Genomic DNA, 17,861 nt, shown 5'->3' on the forward strand with positions numbered 1-17,861 from the left:
TGTTAAAAAGAAATCAATAGCAGTTGATGGCCATGGCCATTTCTAAGTTCATTGAGTTCCTTTTTATGGGTACAAAGAACCCCAAAAGATCCTTGTGGCCAAGTAGGTGAATGAATAGTGCACATCCTTAGGGATGTGCACTGAGCCACGCTGTGGTGGGCTGATCTTGGCTGGACACCAGGTGCTTATCAAGCCACTCTTTCCCATGCAATCCATCTTCTGCACTTCCTCGCTGGTGCAGGAGAAGATCCAGTGTAAAACCTGCTCTAGAACATTTCCTGGGTGGTGGCACCCAGTTCTGGTTGGTTGCCTCACCTCATGGACCAGTTTCAGATCACCCCTTTGTGAACAAATCAGACTCCCAGTTGTGAAAGCCTGAAAGCACAATCTACCCTGAGAGCACAATCTTATCCTTCACCTTCAGGAAATTCTGTTGCAGCTTAACTGTTTAAAAAAATGTACCCAGATTGTCCTATATTCAGAGAGCTTAAACTGAAGTTACACAACCTCCGCAGTTCAGGAATATTCATATAACAACTAGTCTGAAAATATCCCAAAGCATTTATCTTAGCTGTATTTTCTGAATCACTTCTGTGAATTTCCCTTCAGGGCACTATTGCAAAGGATATTTTTATAGTGGGTTTTTCACAAGTTCAAAATTCTGGGTTTCACTCAAGCAGTTGGATACACAAATTACAATTCAGAGCTCAAATTGTGAGGCTCAGGGTACTCAGGCATTCCTATAAATTGCCTGGAATTAGGTCTGCCCTCAGCTTGTCTTCTTCGTTGGTGTTTCAGGGGAGGAAGAATTTCTTAAACACTGATTTGCAGTTGATTAACTGTGACACCTTTTCCTCCTAACCTGACATCTTCCAGAGCTTTTAAAATTCTTGTTCTGTCCCTTCCTTGGTGGGAATACTCTTGCTCTCAGACATAAAGAATTAGCATCTGAGAATTATCCTATTTTTTTTTTTTTTTCAGTTCCTTCATTGAAAAAAATTCAGGAGATCTGTGTGTGAGTGAAAATTGGGATCATACTTAGTGGGAACCTTGAAGAAGCTTTCAAAAGCTGTAGCTCTTCATATAGATGAAATGATACAGTAATTATATTTCAAACGATCTTGGCACGAAACAGTCACATCTTCATCAGAGTCTCTATATTCAGAAAACCACAGAATCACTGAATATGCTGAGTTGGAAGGGATCCATCATGAATATCAAGTCCAACTCCTGGCCCTGCACAGGACCATCCCCAAGAGTCACACCATGTGCCTGAGCACACTGCCCAAACACTTCTTGAACCCTGCCAGGCTGGTGCTGGGACCACTGCCCTGGGGAGCCTGTTCCAGTGCCCAAACACCCTCTGGGTGAAGAACCTTTACCTGATATCCAACCTAAACCTCTCCCAACTCACCTTTGTGCCTTTTTCTTGACTCCTGTCACAGGTCACAGGACTGAAGAGATCAGTGCCTGCCCCTCTGCTTCCCCTCACAAGGAAGCTACAGACCGTGATGAGGTCTCCCCTCAGCCTTCTGTTCTCCAGGTGGAACAAACTAAGCGGCCTCAGCCACTACTCATACAGCTTCCTCTCCAGACCCTTCACCCTCCTTTGGACACTCTAATAGTTCAATGTCTTTCTCATATTGTGGCACCCAGAACTGCCCCCAGCACAGAAGGTGAGGCAGCCCCAGCTCAGAGCAGGGTAGGACAATCCCCTCCCTTGCCCAGCTGGCCATGCTGTGCCTGATGCCCCCCAGGACAGGGTTGGCCTCCTGGCTGCCAGGGCACTGCTGCTTCATGTTCAATTTGCCACAGACCAGGACCCCCAGGTCCCTTTCCACAGTGCTTCTCTGCAGCATCTAATTCCCCAGACTATACACACACCCAGGGCTGCCTGGTCCCACGTGCAGAATCCGGCACTTGCACTCACTAAACTTCAAATGGTTCACAGGGCCAGCCCTCGAATTTAAATTAAGAAATGGTGATTTCTCATCACTCCCATTTGAACTAACAGAGACTTGCTATTGCAGAATTAACTGTTGCAAAGCCCTCTATACTGAGGGCATGTTTCCCATGATGATTCTTAACTCCCTCCGTGCCCGCAGTTTTTCCCTCCATCTCTCAGCGATGTCAGACTTTTGTACTTTTCAGTGGATTGCTGAATCAGAGCACAAAAGCACCCACTCAGAACTAACTTCAATGTGAGCTTTACCATTAAGAAAATTGGTCTGTATAGATCAAAAACGAACAAAAGTTCTAAGAGAAATATAATGCTCTACAGTAAAGGATACTATGCACTTCATTCTGAAACATAGTATGCACCAAGTAAAGCACATTGGCCAGGTCAATCTTCCATAAATGTTATTCTTCCCAGGGAGAGATATCAACAAAAGAAAAAGATTCTTTCTGCCCTAAATCTAAAAGTACTGTAAAACCTTTAGCTAACCTTGTTTACATCACTCCATTAATTGGTATAATTAGGAAAATCTAATTTTAATGGCTTTCCAAGCAGCCTATGTGAAGACTGTCTCCTGTTGGACTGTTGCTCCCTTCCTCTGTGGCAGTAAGTGCTGCTTGCTTTGCCAACTGGGCATCTTCTTGATAACATAAACCAGCTCATTTGTTTCCATATGAATACAGATAATAAAATATTACTGCACTCATTAGACATTTTAGAAAGCTGCTCTTAAAATACTCTGTATAAACATACCAATATGCTATTGTAATGCTAAAATTCACTGCACTTGGTTTTAAACTCTAGCAGGTTTAAATTTCTCCCTCAGTTTCTGTGCATGCTATAAACATAAGGAGACTGGGAAAAAAACCCCAGACTACACCTCTACCTAATTAATTGCACAGTGCATTTATTACTTTTTTACTTTTCCATAAACTATGGAAGTTAGTGTATTGGTGTTTCTTCTACATACAGATCAGGTGTGGTAAGATTATGAAAAGGCCAGTCATGATTTTTAATGGAATATATTACATACCAAATGCACCTCAGCATGCTGAGTGTCAACCTCTGACCTTTAATAGTTTTCTTTCTCACCCACCTAAGCAAAAAGAATACTGGGTTCCTGCTCTCTGTTGGGGACATCCAAGGCTCACTGTAAGGATTTGCTACTAAAAGGCCTCAGGCTTTACACTGATGTAACAGTGCTGGCCTCAGGACCTGCCTGGATTTTTCCAGGCTTGAGCTTTTTGTAGTTTAAACAGTTGCGTAGCCAACTTTTCCCTAAACACGTTTTAGCTTTAGATTAGCTGTGTGAAACTGTGGGGTAACATACAGTATTAACTACTGGATAGTGATCTAGCACAGCTATTCTGTGTAGAGTGAACCTTGAATAAAAGTGAACCTTGAACAAAAATTCAGTGTCACAAAGCACAAACACAGACAGACACCAGAGGCCCAAGGTCCACAGTCACAAAACACAGTGACTATGGGGGCACAGCCTCACAGAAGCGGGCGACACTGGGAGCAGAAACCCAAGAAAAAACAGTACATTTTGACTATGCTCCTAAAATTAGACTAGCAATAATTTTCTGTGCCCATGAATAAGTTGTATTCCCGATCTGCCCAAAACTAAATTGTCTGCCTACCTTTTGAAAACATACATGGTGAATTGACCAACATAAAAAACCCCAGCTTTTTCAAAGGATGTTGAGAAATAAAATCTGAAATAATCTGAAAAGACTCTTGGAGAGCAAGCCCATTGGTTTGACCATATAAGGTAGAAAAATACAGATGCAGAGATAGCTGTAACCTTTAGGAGAAATAATACATATAAATAGATAAAACCTGTAGGAAAAAGAATTTGATAAAAATAAAAACCAATAAGGAGTTTAAAGAAAAGCCTAATTTTAATTTAAAATCCCTGTAAGGAGAGAAGTATAGAAACACTTCTTAATTGCCTAAAACTTCTTTCATACAAGAACTTCTTTCATAAAAGTTCTTTCTGTGAAAGAACTATTAAAACCCTACATCAATTTTAATCAATTTTAAATGCTGAGAGGCAATTTATGCAGGTGAAGACACAATGACCTCACCCAGCCCAATAAGTAGATACACCTGGGTTGCCCTCTCTCCTAAATCAAGATAAAGATGTGGGATACAGGCTGTTTATCTTTGCCTAAGCTCAGGTCCCAGATGCATTACCCAGCATGTTACAATAGAAAGTATCTGCTCCCAGCACTGAGTGCCAGAAGCACATTCTCCACAAGAGAAATACATGCTGCAAAAGACTAGAGGTAGAAAGAAAAGGGGGAAAAAAAAGAATTCATTCTTAAATAGGAGTTACCCGACAAACAGGAACAACTGCATTTACCTGCTTTTGATAACTGCTTAGAAATCCCAAAGCATGACATTGCAACACTACTAAGAAAACAAGACAAATGTGAGTATATTACATTAATACATTATAAAAATCATTATTAAAGGCTGAAACAAAAAACTAAAAAATACTAAATTTCTCTCCTGTGCTGAAGAGCCTCATAAATCTTACTGTGCTTCCTTCCTGACTATGAAAAATAGGGTAATTCTATTCAATTCGGGATAATGTAGATGAATTAAATAAACTTCTCTTCCTATTCTTTCCTGTCGATATGTTTAAACAGGGACCAGTCTGGAATGCTCAACTTCCTCTCCAGTTTCCACATTTTTCAGTGGAAGTTTTACCAGTGCTATTCCAGTGATTCAATTTCACAATGCTCAGTGATGCAAAGCAAATGGGATTCTGTGATCCTTGTGTCCAAAGACTTGTCTGAGTCAAGAGAACAGGATATTCCAAACAGAAGTGATGCTTCAGATTCAAAAAATGCAAAGTCCACCTTTGTAAAAGGTGTTGTTTCACACATAGTAGAGCTCTGCCCAGGCAAGTGTAACTGGAGCAAGGCTGCCCCAGGCTCACTCCTGCTGCTAAGCAACAAACATCACACCTTGCACTTATCATTTTAGACTCTGATTCTTACTAAGGCAGATTACAGCCTTGCAGGGAAGTGTCTGTAACCAATAATAGGTATTCTGAAGTGTGATTATTATTTGAATGCTGATGACACTTTATGATGCATTATCTTTATTGTAAAATGAAAGCTGGTAACCAGGACCCGCATGCTTTGTAAAACTTGTATCACAACTTCCATCAGAGGCCATAGTAGGCACAAACACGTGATGATAAATGCCAGCAGTTTCATATAATTGAAAATTCTCTTGTTTTCATACTGACTGCAAAATTATCTACTTTGGAAACATTGATTCTTAGAAATAGAAATATTAAGAGCAGTATTAACAAAGTGCACAACAGCACAATATGATCAAATAGAAGTATTTAATAGAACGTAAAGTCAAATACAAATACATTTCAGCTTGTGATGAATCACTTTATTTATATATAATAAATATATACTCATATAAATTGTATTTAAGTAAAGTCATATATGGATGCACCAGATCACTACTTTTTGATTTGGACATCACCAGGATATTATGTTAAATCTCACAGATCACTTTCAGAAACTCTGAATAATTCTGCCCCTTTGAGTATTTTGTAATTGCAGCCTCTTCTGGCCACTGTGTCAACAGTGTCATTTCTTGACTTCTTCCCTGTTTGTTTTCAAGCTTTCAACTATGCCAGAAGGTTTGAGATCAGCTTTTCAATTTGCCCCATGCACATTCATTTTATCTTTTCACATCATTTCCCAAGCCTGTAGTAGAAAATTGTTTCTATCCTGATGATCACTACTTTTAGCCACTCATCTTGAATGATAACTGCATCTCATTCAGACATATATTTTCCTGCCATTTCTACTTCCTTTACCTGAAACCATGTGTCTAGCCTGTTACTTCCACTGCAAGCTCTCTGAATCAAACCCTGAATTTGTTCAGCATGTTGACAGCAGATTGTTTACTGAGTACAATAATGCAGATAAAAAACACCAGTAATTCTGTATTTTGTTGTGTATTGTTTTGCAATTTTGTGTTACAGCGTTACTCCATAATCAGTCACTTTTTTACCCTCTTCCCTTTTTGAAGCAACAGTCTACATTGATAACTTTCTATAAGGTAAGTACAGACTTGAAGGACATATAAGGTGAAAGTTCAGCCGTCTTGAAAAAAATGTTTCTATTTATACTGGATTTCTAGGAATAAAGGGAAGTGGAAAAAAACTGTAGACCCATTTTTGATACAACCTGAAAGATCTGTAGGGTGAGAAGATCTACTCGTGTTTTGGTACCTAGGAGTTAGTAAGAATGCTCTCCAAGGTGACTCACATTTGACCTGCCATGGGACAATACGCCCAGTGGCAGCCAGGCAGAGATGAGACAGGTAAAGAGAAGCCATCTTCTCTGTGCCACAATGTACTCGGAGTCAGAAAAAGGGCAGCACGAACCCAGAGATTTCTAACAAGCTCCATACACAGGCCCTAAAACTAATTTTCAGACCAGTCTTTTTACCAGCATTGTGATGAAAAGAAAATACAGTCACAGAACCATAGAATCAATGGAGATGGAGGGGACCTTTAAAGCCCTGCTAGTCCAACCCATGTGCAATGAATAGAAACATCTTCAGCTAGATCAGGTCATTCACCGATGACCACAGATTTCTGTCCCACAGAGGAGGTGCTGTGTCACTCATAACCAAATTCAACACAAGCAGCACTGTGCACTGGTACACGGAAAGTGACTCTGGCCCCAGTGTGAAGAGAGTTTTGTGCACACAGGTCCTACAGATATTCTCTAGTTTTATTTCCATAAACCTGTCTAGCTCACCAGTTTCTGCTCTCACAGACACAAACGTGAGCAAGCAACACCACAGTCCCAAGTGAAAATCGCTCCCCTGAATCACATTTGTGAAGCGCTAAGATCTCTCTTCTGAAAAAGTATGGACTGCACTTTCAGAGTGTCTTGAAGGCTATCTCGGGTTGGAGAACAGCACTTTATAAGAACTGATCCTGTTCAAGGAAAGTCCAGCTCCCTGTCACAGGGCCTTGGTCACCTTCCGCCAGACCACAAACCACACACCAAAGGCCCTGCTACTGTGTAACTTTTGTAACTGGAGCACAAATGGTAAACAAAATTATGGTGACTATTCAAACAAGGTTTTAGAGGGTTTCTCTTATCCCACAGTGGATGAGCAAGAGCCAAGAGCTGTGTATGAAAGTTCCCAAATCCAATTTCTTTTCAAATGATACAGAGTTCCAAACAGAAATTTCCAAAATATTTATTGAATTTATTTTTATTTAAATGAAAATGTTTTCTGTGAAAAATAATAGATTGGATTTGGATAGATTTGGAAAATATTAGATTGTCTTTCTCTTGCATGTTACCAGACAACTGTATAAATCTGTTTCTGTTCACTTTATGATACAAAGCTTATTCAGTTATTCTACCTCTTGTTCAATTTCTTACACTTGCTTCATTCTCAAAATACAATCTCAAGTGAATGGGCTTGTCAGAAAAATGACACTTTATGCACTAGTTTAATTACTCTTAACTTTAATTTCTGACTGATTCATATTTTAGCATAGCAGACGCTTCAATACTTTGATAAAGAAATCCTGTTTAAAATTTTTATTTATATAATTAGCTATGGGGGAAAAGAATTGAGATTCACAGTTCTGAATAGGGAAAAAAAAGAAAGAAAAGCAATATTGTTTGAGCAACTCTGTATAGATTTACCATACAGTCTCAAAACCTTACTCCAGAAAATTACTTCAGATACAGAACACTGGAAGATTGAGATATCCTGCCAAAAAAAAGTGAGTGCATCAGCTGTAATCTAAGCGGTAGAAATTCTAGCAGTCAAACTGTCAAATTTGAACAATAAGGAACACCTTTTTTATTTAGGAGCTGTTCCTCATAACCAGATTTAATCAAGCCTTCTCTCCATTTGCATAATTTCTTCAAAACGCTAGGGATAATGCTTTGCCATTTTCAATCTTTTTTCCTATGTTATGAGAATGCTTCTATCAAGTGTGTCTTTACAGCGCTAAATGAGATTTTTTTTCTTCAAGAAAGCATTAAATCTCTTTGTAAGCTTGGCCTTACTGGCAGAATTAGACTCCCTTCTGAGACAATGGAAGCATGCTTTCTTTCATGAACTGTGTTCAGCGTGCGGAACCAAAATCCTCAGTCAAAAGCCCTAACAGTGCACAAAACTACGTTGCTTTGGGAGATATCTCCCCCTTCTTCGGTTACATATTATTTTAGGCAAGAATGGCTGGCTTTTCCATTGTGCCTCCTTGCCTCCAAAGCCTGACCACTTTGCTCACTCTGATACAAACCTACAAACAAAAGACAGACATCCCCAAGCCATACCTCTTTCCAGCTCCCTGATGCCCTACCCACTTTCTGTTGAATTTCATGTGTTGAGGACAGAGCATGTTACAGGATGGAACTGGAAACAGGCTGAAATAAAAGCAATAGGAGAAGGTTAAGAGGACTTACTGGTAAGTGGTGGGACTGACATTGATGCGGCGTGGGTGGCTTCCTGACTCGAACTTGCTGGCCAGGGTGACATTGTTCCCAAAGAGACAATAGCGCGGCATTCTCACACCAACGACACCGGCCAGCACGGAACCTGAGTGGATGCCTATCCTCATCTGGAAAAAAGACATGAGATCCACGTCAGGCTGCCTCTCTTGTGCCACCAGTGGGAATGTCATTAGCACTCATGCTTGCATTGAAAGCAACCCTTTCAAGTAAAGAATAAACCAAAGAAGAAAGAGTGAAGTGGAAGAAAACAGGCTCTTCTGTTTTTCTAGCTTAAATCAGATGCAGTCAAAAGAAAGAAAAACAAAAAGATTATTGTCTTTTCACTAAAATTATTTTCTTCTGTGTACATTTGCTGGAGACCATGACAGTCAAAACAGAAATCATGAACAGAATAGGATGGGATCATCCAGAGTTACTGCAATATCAGCCTTCTAATTACACAAATAAATACATTACAGAGGTTATTTTTGCCACCACTTCTAACACAGGCTTTAAAGTAATACCCAATTTTTCTCAAACTGGCAGGAAGAATAGTTAAGTGGAGTGAATGAATAAGTTACTTTCATCCCCTTCATATTCTTCTTCCAAACTCTTCAAGGTCTTTCTTACTTTGTCAGACAGAGAGATATTGCAGTGGTGACAATGCTGAAGACTGACGTACCGATGTTTGGAAGATTTAAACTCCACTGTCCATTACCAGTGAAAAAAGCACTCCTGTATTTATGAATTGGGTAAACAGCCCTTCTCCACATAGGTGGGGTCAATACCTGCCCTCAGTGAGAGACAATGAGCAGAAAGTCTTGCTCACACAACAGCGAGCATGCTGTCAGCTTTCAATAAATAATAAACAACCTATTTACAATGTATCATTCTTGTGAGATGGGAGGTAAATTAGTCATTTTGCATACAATTTTAGGAACAGAGCTAATGAAACCTATTTTTTCCATTGCTACTCTGCACACTTATTTAAAAATCACAAATTAACTGTGTGCTGTGACTTCTTCTGCGGTACTTTCAATCATATGTAAGAGCCAGATTAAACTGTAAGAAAAAGTATTAGCTTTGTTTTCTTCTAAAAACACAGGGATAAGAGTATACATTAAAGAGGATGGAAAATATGACAAAAAAACCATACTAAGAAAATAAAATTTGCTTTTGCAATATATTCAGTGAAAGCTGAAGTTATTGTTGGTTGTCTTGTTACTTTCATTCTTTTCTTTACATTGCTTCCGTTTACAAGGTCACATAGTTTTTTTATCACTCAGTGCTTCAGTGACAGACGTGAGGGTTCTTCTGTACTATCTTAAGAGCTTTTTAAAAAACATGTGCTCCTAAAATAAAAAAGGTAGATATATTCTCACAAACACAGGTTAAACTACATAGAGAGTGTCAAAACTTGAAGTTTTCACTGGGTGGAAGAAAGTGGATGTAGACTTTCTCAATAAACCTTTGAGATGAAGCACATGAAGAATGGCTTACAATAAAGCTCCACATCTGCTTTATTATATAGATCTCTACAAGAAAAGAGCCTGCAAACACTGATGCTCTTGTCATGAGGTATTCCTTAGTGTGCCTTATTATACTAGGATTAACTATTACATTGGTCCTAGAGTACTTTTTACAGAAATATAAATGTGTTTACTTAAATGTGTCTTTTCAACATTTTACTACCTTTGCAGATACGCTGTTCTGGTCTTTTTCCTCACTGAGTTGAAGATGGTTGTGTGAACAGCTTAAGGCTCTATTTTTACGAAGGAAAAAAAGTGTGATCAAATTATTAACAAGGAGGCACTTTATTGGGGCATATCAACCTTTCACATTACTTTTGCAGAAAAGAAAACCTGCCTAGACCACATAACTTAAAACAACAACAGTTACACAAATATAGTTTCCACGCTATATTTTACATGTAGCCCTTATCAGTGTTTCCTCAGAACAGTCACCATTATATATTAATAATAGCACAGAAAGTGAAAATCAGGTGACAACACTAGGATGCATTTTTTTGTCTATCCTAACTCTGTTTACTCCTTTTAATACATATGTAGTACAAATTATACATTTATTAACTGTCCTAAATGGAGCATTTTTAATAAAAAGCATGCTCTTCATCTGTATCAACCACTCCTTTGTATGTCCTTAATTATTTGGCTAAAGATAAAAAGGAAGTATGTAGCTGAACCTGAAAGTTTAGAGGCATTGTGTACACAAATGCAAAGAGGGGCCTTCGGAAACTACCACAAAGAGAAGACAGCTGTGAAAAGACCAACCAGTAAATACCATTCCACCGAACAGTGAAGAGACCGAAAAAAGCCAAAGACACTTCTAAAGCATTTCTAAAGACATTTCCATGATACTGGAAGGCACAACAGGAAAAGAAACATGAACAGGTGGGAAAAATACTGAGAGACCTGTGAGAGATCTTTTAGATAAAGAGAGACAACTTGAACTGAATGCAATGGAAAACGAGAAAAAAAGATTTAACAAATCTGCTCTTTGCAAGAGCTGTGGTAGTAGTGAAGTGAAGAAAAGCTGATGAGTCAGAGGTGTAAAAGAAAAGCAGGCTGCATTGATCAATGTAATGTGAGAGGAAAGACATGGCTACGTGCAAAGCAAAAGAAAATTCCAAAACTCCTATAGAAAAAGTAGCAGTATTTGGATATCTGTTACTGGATAGGGCACAAAGAGCAGAAATGTCTAATATCTGAGTGACAGGAAGGATAGTGAATTTGTTTAATAGCGATAAAGAAGATTCATAAGGAAAAATGAAGAGCACTGGTCATCATCTAATGGGAAAATGTGTCAGAAGTGCTGTCAATGAGAGCTGAACGTCCAGACTGGACTGCAAGAGGAACATCAAGAACAAACAGGAACAAGGATAAACAAAACACAAATATTTATTCTTTTTCTGAACTGAGCATTCTGTTACTGAATTTTTCTGATGTCTCAAATCTTAGAAAAATTGTAGGTAACTTCTTTACAGCTCCTCATTGCCAAAGCATGATTTTCCCTTTTTATATCTAGAAGAGCTGGGGTTTTTACTTTGTTTAGTTTTGTTTCTTTTTTATCTGCTGTGCAATTCAATTACTTGCAATAGCCTGAATGCCTTCTTAGGCACCATACTAAAAACTGCACTCTTAAATCAAAATACAGCCTATTCCAACTGTGATGAGAGTAAATGCAACACTGAAAATTCACAACCCATCTACAGTTGCCTTTATGGGAAAGAGGCAAAAATATTTTAATAACAGTAAACAAATGCAGTGGCATGCCTGAAGTAAATCATTGCTAATTTGTTTCTTAATAGCTTTTTCCGTTAATCAGTATTCCTACAATTTAAAAAAAAAAAAAAAAAAAAAAAAAAAAAAAAAAAAAAAAAAGTCCAGTCAGTTTTACTATGGTCAAAGCCCTTGAGTACTCTCCTTCCTCTTTCCATATTTTTCCACAGAATTTCCAAGGCAAAAATTAAAATACAAGTGGAAAGACAGTCTCAGAAATAGCACTTGTCTACTCAAGAATGTTTTTTAAAACCTCCTCAAATTTAAAATTTTTGAGCAATATATGTGTCCATATTGATAACCAATAGAATGCATTACCCTTATTTCTCTTCAGTCAAAACTGAGACATCACATTACAAGATTTAAAAATAATGCCTTTATTAATTAGACCACAGAAAAATGGTTTAAGCTGTACTGACTCCTGAAAGAAAAATAAGGCAGGTTTTAAATTATTCCTCAAGCTTCTTATGTACATACTACTGTGCAAAAATATTTGCAGTCCTTTTCTTTTCAACTCGGAAATCATTCTTCACAGTCATAACCCTTATACAATTCTCCATTTTGTTGCCTATTAGCTTCTTTTCTTCTAAATAAAACATGAATTATGCTTTTTAAAATAGATTTGTAAGACTGCAGATATTTTTGCACAGCACTACGTTAATACCCATCTAATTTTTCTTTCAGGAGTCATTACAGCATGAACCATTTTCCTGTGGTCTAATTAATAAAGGAATTATTGAAATAAATTGAAAGGCAAAGTATGAAGAAGAGTCTGTGGGTACCTTTCTTTTTGTCTTCCAGCAAGAGTAGTTGATACTAAAACATGCAAGCAGACTTTCCAACTCCCACTAAAGGTAACCATGTAACCTGTCTTTTGATAAGCACAGGGCAAAAAACCCCTCTCATTTCCAAACTTCTCTCTCTGCAACCAGTAATTTTTAGTTCAGGGATTTCCTGAGTCAAAAGAAATTCTTTTTGTAGAGAAAAGGTGTTTGATGTTCATAATGTTCTAATATGAACTACGATAACATTTCAGCGTGCATTCTCTCTTCCCACCACACACGGAAAGAAGGACTTTAATAAACAGTTCTCACACTCTGAAAAACACGCTCCCATGCTAGAAAGAGAAGCGTCAGATTGCCTCACAGGTCAGCTGCATCCAGAAGGACACATAATCCATTTTCTCAGAACTGTCTGCCTTACACAGACACAGATGAAGGAGAGAGGGCAGGCTGGGAAGTAGGTAACACGGTTGGGAAAGCAACCACGGGCAGCAGTGATTCCCCACTCAGCCAACCTGGAGCTTTTCAAGCCTCAGTAACGTGACCGACTGACAGCTGCTCAAGACTTTGCTGAGCAGAGCAGAGCTCAGGGCTGGCACAAGGCAGTGGCTGCATGAAAACAGTTCCAGGCACACGGATGGCCCAAGCCAGAAAAGCAATTAAATACAACAGGAAGCATTCTGCTGGATCAGGATTTTTGGTGTCAGCTTCAACAATGTACATTGGTATCTGTACAGTAACACTTCTGAGACAAAAGCACTTCTCATTTCCTGGCCTAACATACTGATTGATACTCTGTCTTTCAGTATGGACCTTCTCCCTTCTGTACTTGCAGCGTCCATCGAAAAGGAGAAAGTCACCTCTTGCAGGGTGTCTTAGTTATTAGCCCATGACACACAGTCAGATTCTTTCAAACAGAATCTGCCAAATACTGTGTTTTCTGCCCTAGTATTTTCTAGCAGCTTCTACAACAGTCCTATCTCTAAATCTCAACATATGCCTTACACAGGGACATTTACTTGTAAAATGTCCTAATGCAAAATAGACTCTCCAGAGCTCAGAGGTCTGAAATCAGGGCCACACACTGGTGAGTCAGTGTGCCTTTCCGCTCCTTCAAAGGGCTGCAAATTGATAAGACTGACAGCAATGTCCTGGCATATGCTTTGGTGTGTGGGTTATCTGTATTCTTAGATAGATTTATAAATAGTGCCTTTCTGGAAAGGGACATATGACAGTACAGCTCACTACAGAATTGTTGCCAAGGAACAGACCTGCTCAGAGGAAAATTTAGATCACTTGAATTTCACAAGGTGTTCCACAGAACTAAATTACAGGATATATTTCCCCCCTATTTGAACATCATTTGGAGAAATAAATACTTAACTTTTTTCTGATCATAATTTCCTAGATTTTTTACTCAAAGAATTATTCAACCCATCTGAAGCAAAATATACAGCAAACTACACAAAGACAATGAAAAATAAACTAATAAAGAGTGAATGCCTTGGGATCAATAAATCCATTTTAAGGAATTATCGGGTAAAGCAATCGTGGTTTGTACAAAAGAGATGCAATTAAATTATACCCAATGTAATGCACATTGCATATGTACATCCCTGGGCTATGATCTTGGCACACAGTCATTTTCTACTAAATGTGGAAAAAGGAGCTATGAAGCATTTCTACATAAAGAAGCCCCAGACCTGAAAGATGAAATTATTTTTCTCTTTCCCCTTGAAGTTTTTCCAGTATGATCTGAGCTAGTCTTGCTTTGAATAGTGGTTGGATCAGTTAACCTCCAGAGGTTCCTTGCAGCTTCCTTTATTTCACAACTCTGTATTTCATAACCTGTGCTGAAAAATTATACACCTGTGAATCTCCATGTATGAAGTAAAATTAGATGAAATAAAATAAAAACGAAGACTCAGACATGTTTAGGGACCTCATTACTTCTAGCATCAAAGCAAAGTTTATACTGGGGCAAGTTATTTTTGAGCCAAATGGGATCATGTGAATTCACTATGACATTTCTCAGTGTCTAGGTTAGAAGAGGATTTGGGTCATCTGTAAGGAAACTTCTGACCTGAAATTATTTACTGGAGGGGGTTGTGAGTGGAGAAGTGGGTGTTAAATGATGTAAATGAGAATTTTTAGAGCTGCTAAACAGAAAAATAAAACCTATATCCTTCCCCTAAGGTTCCCAAGAAGAAACATTAAAGTTAATGTGCTTCTTCATGAGCTGCTTCTCACTCACCAATAAAGCATTGCATTTCATTGCTGATGGGGCATTTAATAAAAAACACCTTTTATTGTTTTCTTTAAATAGTAATTTCCACTGTAGGAATTTAATTACTATGTGAACCTGTGTGTTCAGGCACTTAAAAAAGAGCTAATCATTCACACAAGCCCACATAGCAGTGGATGATTTTTCCCAGCCTCCCCTCCACTGACACCCAAAAAAGAAAAAAAATTATCAGAAAGTTCTCTTTGATCCCTAGTGTAGGAGGACATCTTTGTCTCACAGTGTCATCATATGACATACACTGAACGGATTGGGTGATACTTTAACAAGGATAAATGACACATGCTCAAAATATTTAAGGGAACAAAAAAACTGTGTGAAAAAAAAAAAAATTGACCTAAGTGTTTTAACCTCAAGAATCAACCTTTGATAGTTTTGGTAATTTAGTAATTTAAGGTAAATTTCACCTAATTGCAACCACCTGAAAGTTAACAGCTCATTCTTCTAGACTCCCGCTAAACACAGGAGGTAAATAACCTCAGGGCTGCAGTTCTTCACATTCTAAAACTGGCACACAGGAGAGGCTGAATCAGTCACTCCTGAAGCTCACTAACTCTCCTGGTGGAACAGAGAGGGACATTTAATGGTAACTAACCTGGACACCTCATAAACAGACAGCTAAAGAAAGGTGAGATGAATCCAACTCTCAGCCTGACAAATTTGACACGCTTTTACCTTTCCTTAAAATAATCTACACTCTTGTGCATGTATCATCAAAAATACTGGTGTTGATGGATAGGACCCCATCAGAAGATCATTCTGTTTGTAGAATGCAGAAATTTCTTCAGATGTTTTCATGTAATGGTCTTTGAATCTAGCCTGCAATCTTTGAAACTGTAAAATGAAATGACCTTTCAGTGGCAGAGCCATGTTTTGTCATTTGACCACAGCACATGTTCTTATACATAGATCAAAGTCAGACTGATCTGCTTTGGGAAGAGCTTGGAACCAATCAACAAGTATCATAGCAGCTTTTAAATGGAACCACTGATCTATAACAATCTTATGGTTTTACAACTAGAAGCAACCGTTTCTAGCCTCTACAATAACAATGTATCAAAATCCTCCCAACAGCTTCCACACTATTAACAAAACCTAAATTGCTGCCTATGTAATTTAAACTTCTACCACCACAAGGTATGTTACTACTTTTTGCATGAAGAGGAGATACATTTTAAGTGTGTTGTTTCTACTGGATCCCCCAACCTCTGGCAATCAGCATCAAGGCAGATGCAATCAAGATAAAAAATTATTAAACTGATTTTAAGAACTGCAATTTCTTAATCACAAGATAGTGTAAGATGATGACAATGATTTTTGTAAAATTTACCCAACTTTTATGCCTGAAGCAAGTCTCCACAGCTGGCAGTGGTGCTTGCATACAAAGGGAAATGAGGCTTGCTGACTGCATGGATCCCATAAACAAGAGACTAAAAGACTTCACCTTGGCTATAATTGGGAAGGGGTTTATTAATACTCCTTCTTGGCCTTTGCCCTTCACCATCACAAAGCTGCAGATCTCTCCAGGGAACGTGAATTTCCTCCTCAGCAAGTTCAAAAAACACATTCACATAAAATGATTCTTATGAAGTCTTTCAGATAGGCAAATCCAGAGAGTTGTGAATAACTACTTCATACAACAAAGGGAATTAGCACAATGAGAAATGCAGCTGGTTTGCACTGAACTGAGGATTTTAGCAAATTATCTAAGCATTTAGTGAGTCTCCTGATTCCTGAATAGACAGCACTTCAGCAAGTAATCAAACTTTCTTGGCACCAAAAAACCAATTAAAAAAAAAAGCTAGAGTCAGAACTCAGAGCATTCTGTACAGCTCTGTTACCTTCACTGAAAATCTAAGTTAAAAAAGGAAATTTGTAAATAAAATGGTTAACGAAACAAATGAAAAATCACTCTGCAACTCATACAAAATGTACTGTTTCCTATTCCAAGATTTAGGCTGGAAATCTACAAGCAATATCTGATTGTTACTGAACATCAGATGCACCATGAATAGAAATGAGATACTATTTCAGTGTTTGTTTAAATTGCTTCAGAGAAAATTTTTAACTGCACTATAATTTCAAGAAGACGATTCAGGATAAATTTGAATGTTCTGGTGCTTCCATGGCTAGAAAGATTCTGATCTTATTTTCAAAAAATTGGCAAATGAAAACCTGATGATGTCAAGAATATGAAAAGTAATCCAAACAGAGGCTAATTGCTCTCAGATGAAGGTGAATCACTTACGGGAAGGAAAGATTTCAATGTTCAGTCTAATGACTTTCCTTCATTTCATTCAATGATCTCTCCCACCGTGTCTCACACTCATCCCTCTCTCAGAGACACACTGACAAAGAACAAAGCATGGCAACACATACAGTTGTTTTTGGCTTGTAAATTCTGTAAAAAATAGCAATCTTAGTGCATATATTATAATAATTCCCTGTACGTAGGTTATGCACTTTGCAGTTGCAAAAATTCAAACGTTGATTTACTAAGACAAGATTAACTCTGCCCATCTTCACTAGCTTTTATCAACTAATTTCTATTTCTATAACCCACAAACATAGAGACAGAAATTTACGCATACTTTTGCTATTATTTGTGTAAGACCAGAAAAGAAAGCCAGAGACTTTAATTCTCAGTTATCTTTGAATGTTCTTTTGAAAATGAAAAACTAATCTAGTTTGGGAGGCAGTAGAAGATGATTGTATGCCATATCTATAACTACCTTGTCTGTCACTGCTGTCCAGCCAACCTTTAATGACACTGACTGGGTGCATTTGGCTGCTCAGGGGCACAGACCCCCAGCCCTGGATTTTGCTCATCTAGTATTCTCATTGCTTGCTTATTTCCTGCTGTAGCTCCTATCTGATTATGGTTTATTTTAAAATTTTCCAGTCAAATTCTTCAACCAAGAAGTGGGTGAAGATTCTCTCTTGGTGCCATCTTTGCTGACAAGTCCTTTAGCTCTTAGACTCGTTCTTTACTCCTTTCTTCCAAAATGC

At 38.2% G+C, this 17,861-nt stretch overlaps 1 protein-coding gene across 1 annotated transcript in view; it reads right to left on the reverse strand.

The window, feature by feature from the left end:
- The window catches only part of GUCY1A2 (guanylate cyclase 1 soluble subunit alpha 2), a 152,429-nt gene that overhangs the window by 20,817 nt on the left and 113,751 nt on the right, over positions 1–17,861 (reverse strand). The window contains exon 7 of the mRNA XM_066175775.1: positions 8,443–8,597. Within this exon, the coding sequence (XP_066031872.1) occupies positions 8,443–8,597 (155 nt within the window). The remainder of the gene's footprint in view (positions 1–8,442; positions 8,598–17,861) is intronic.

Source organism: Chamaea fasciata, unplaced genomic scaffold (genome assembly GCF_029207755.1).
Source record: "Chamaea fasciata isolate MVZ Bird 193981 ecotype frontalis unplaced genomic scaffold, bChaFas1.0.hap1 SCAF_2, whole genome shotgun sequence".
NCBI lineage: Eukaryota > Metazoa > Chordata > Aves > Passeriformes > Sylviidae > Chamaea > Chamaea fasciata.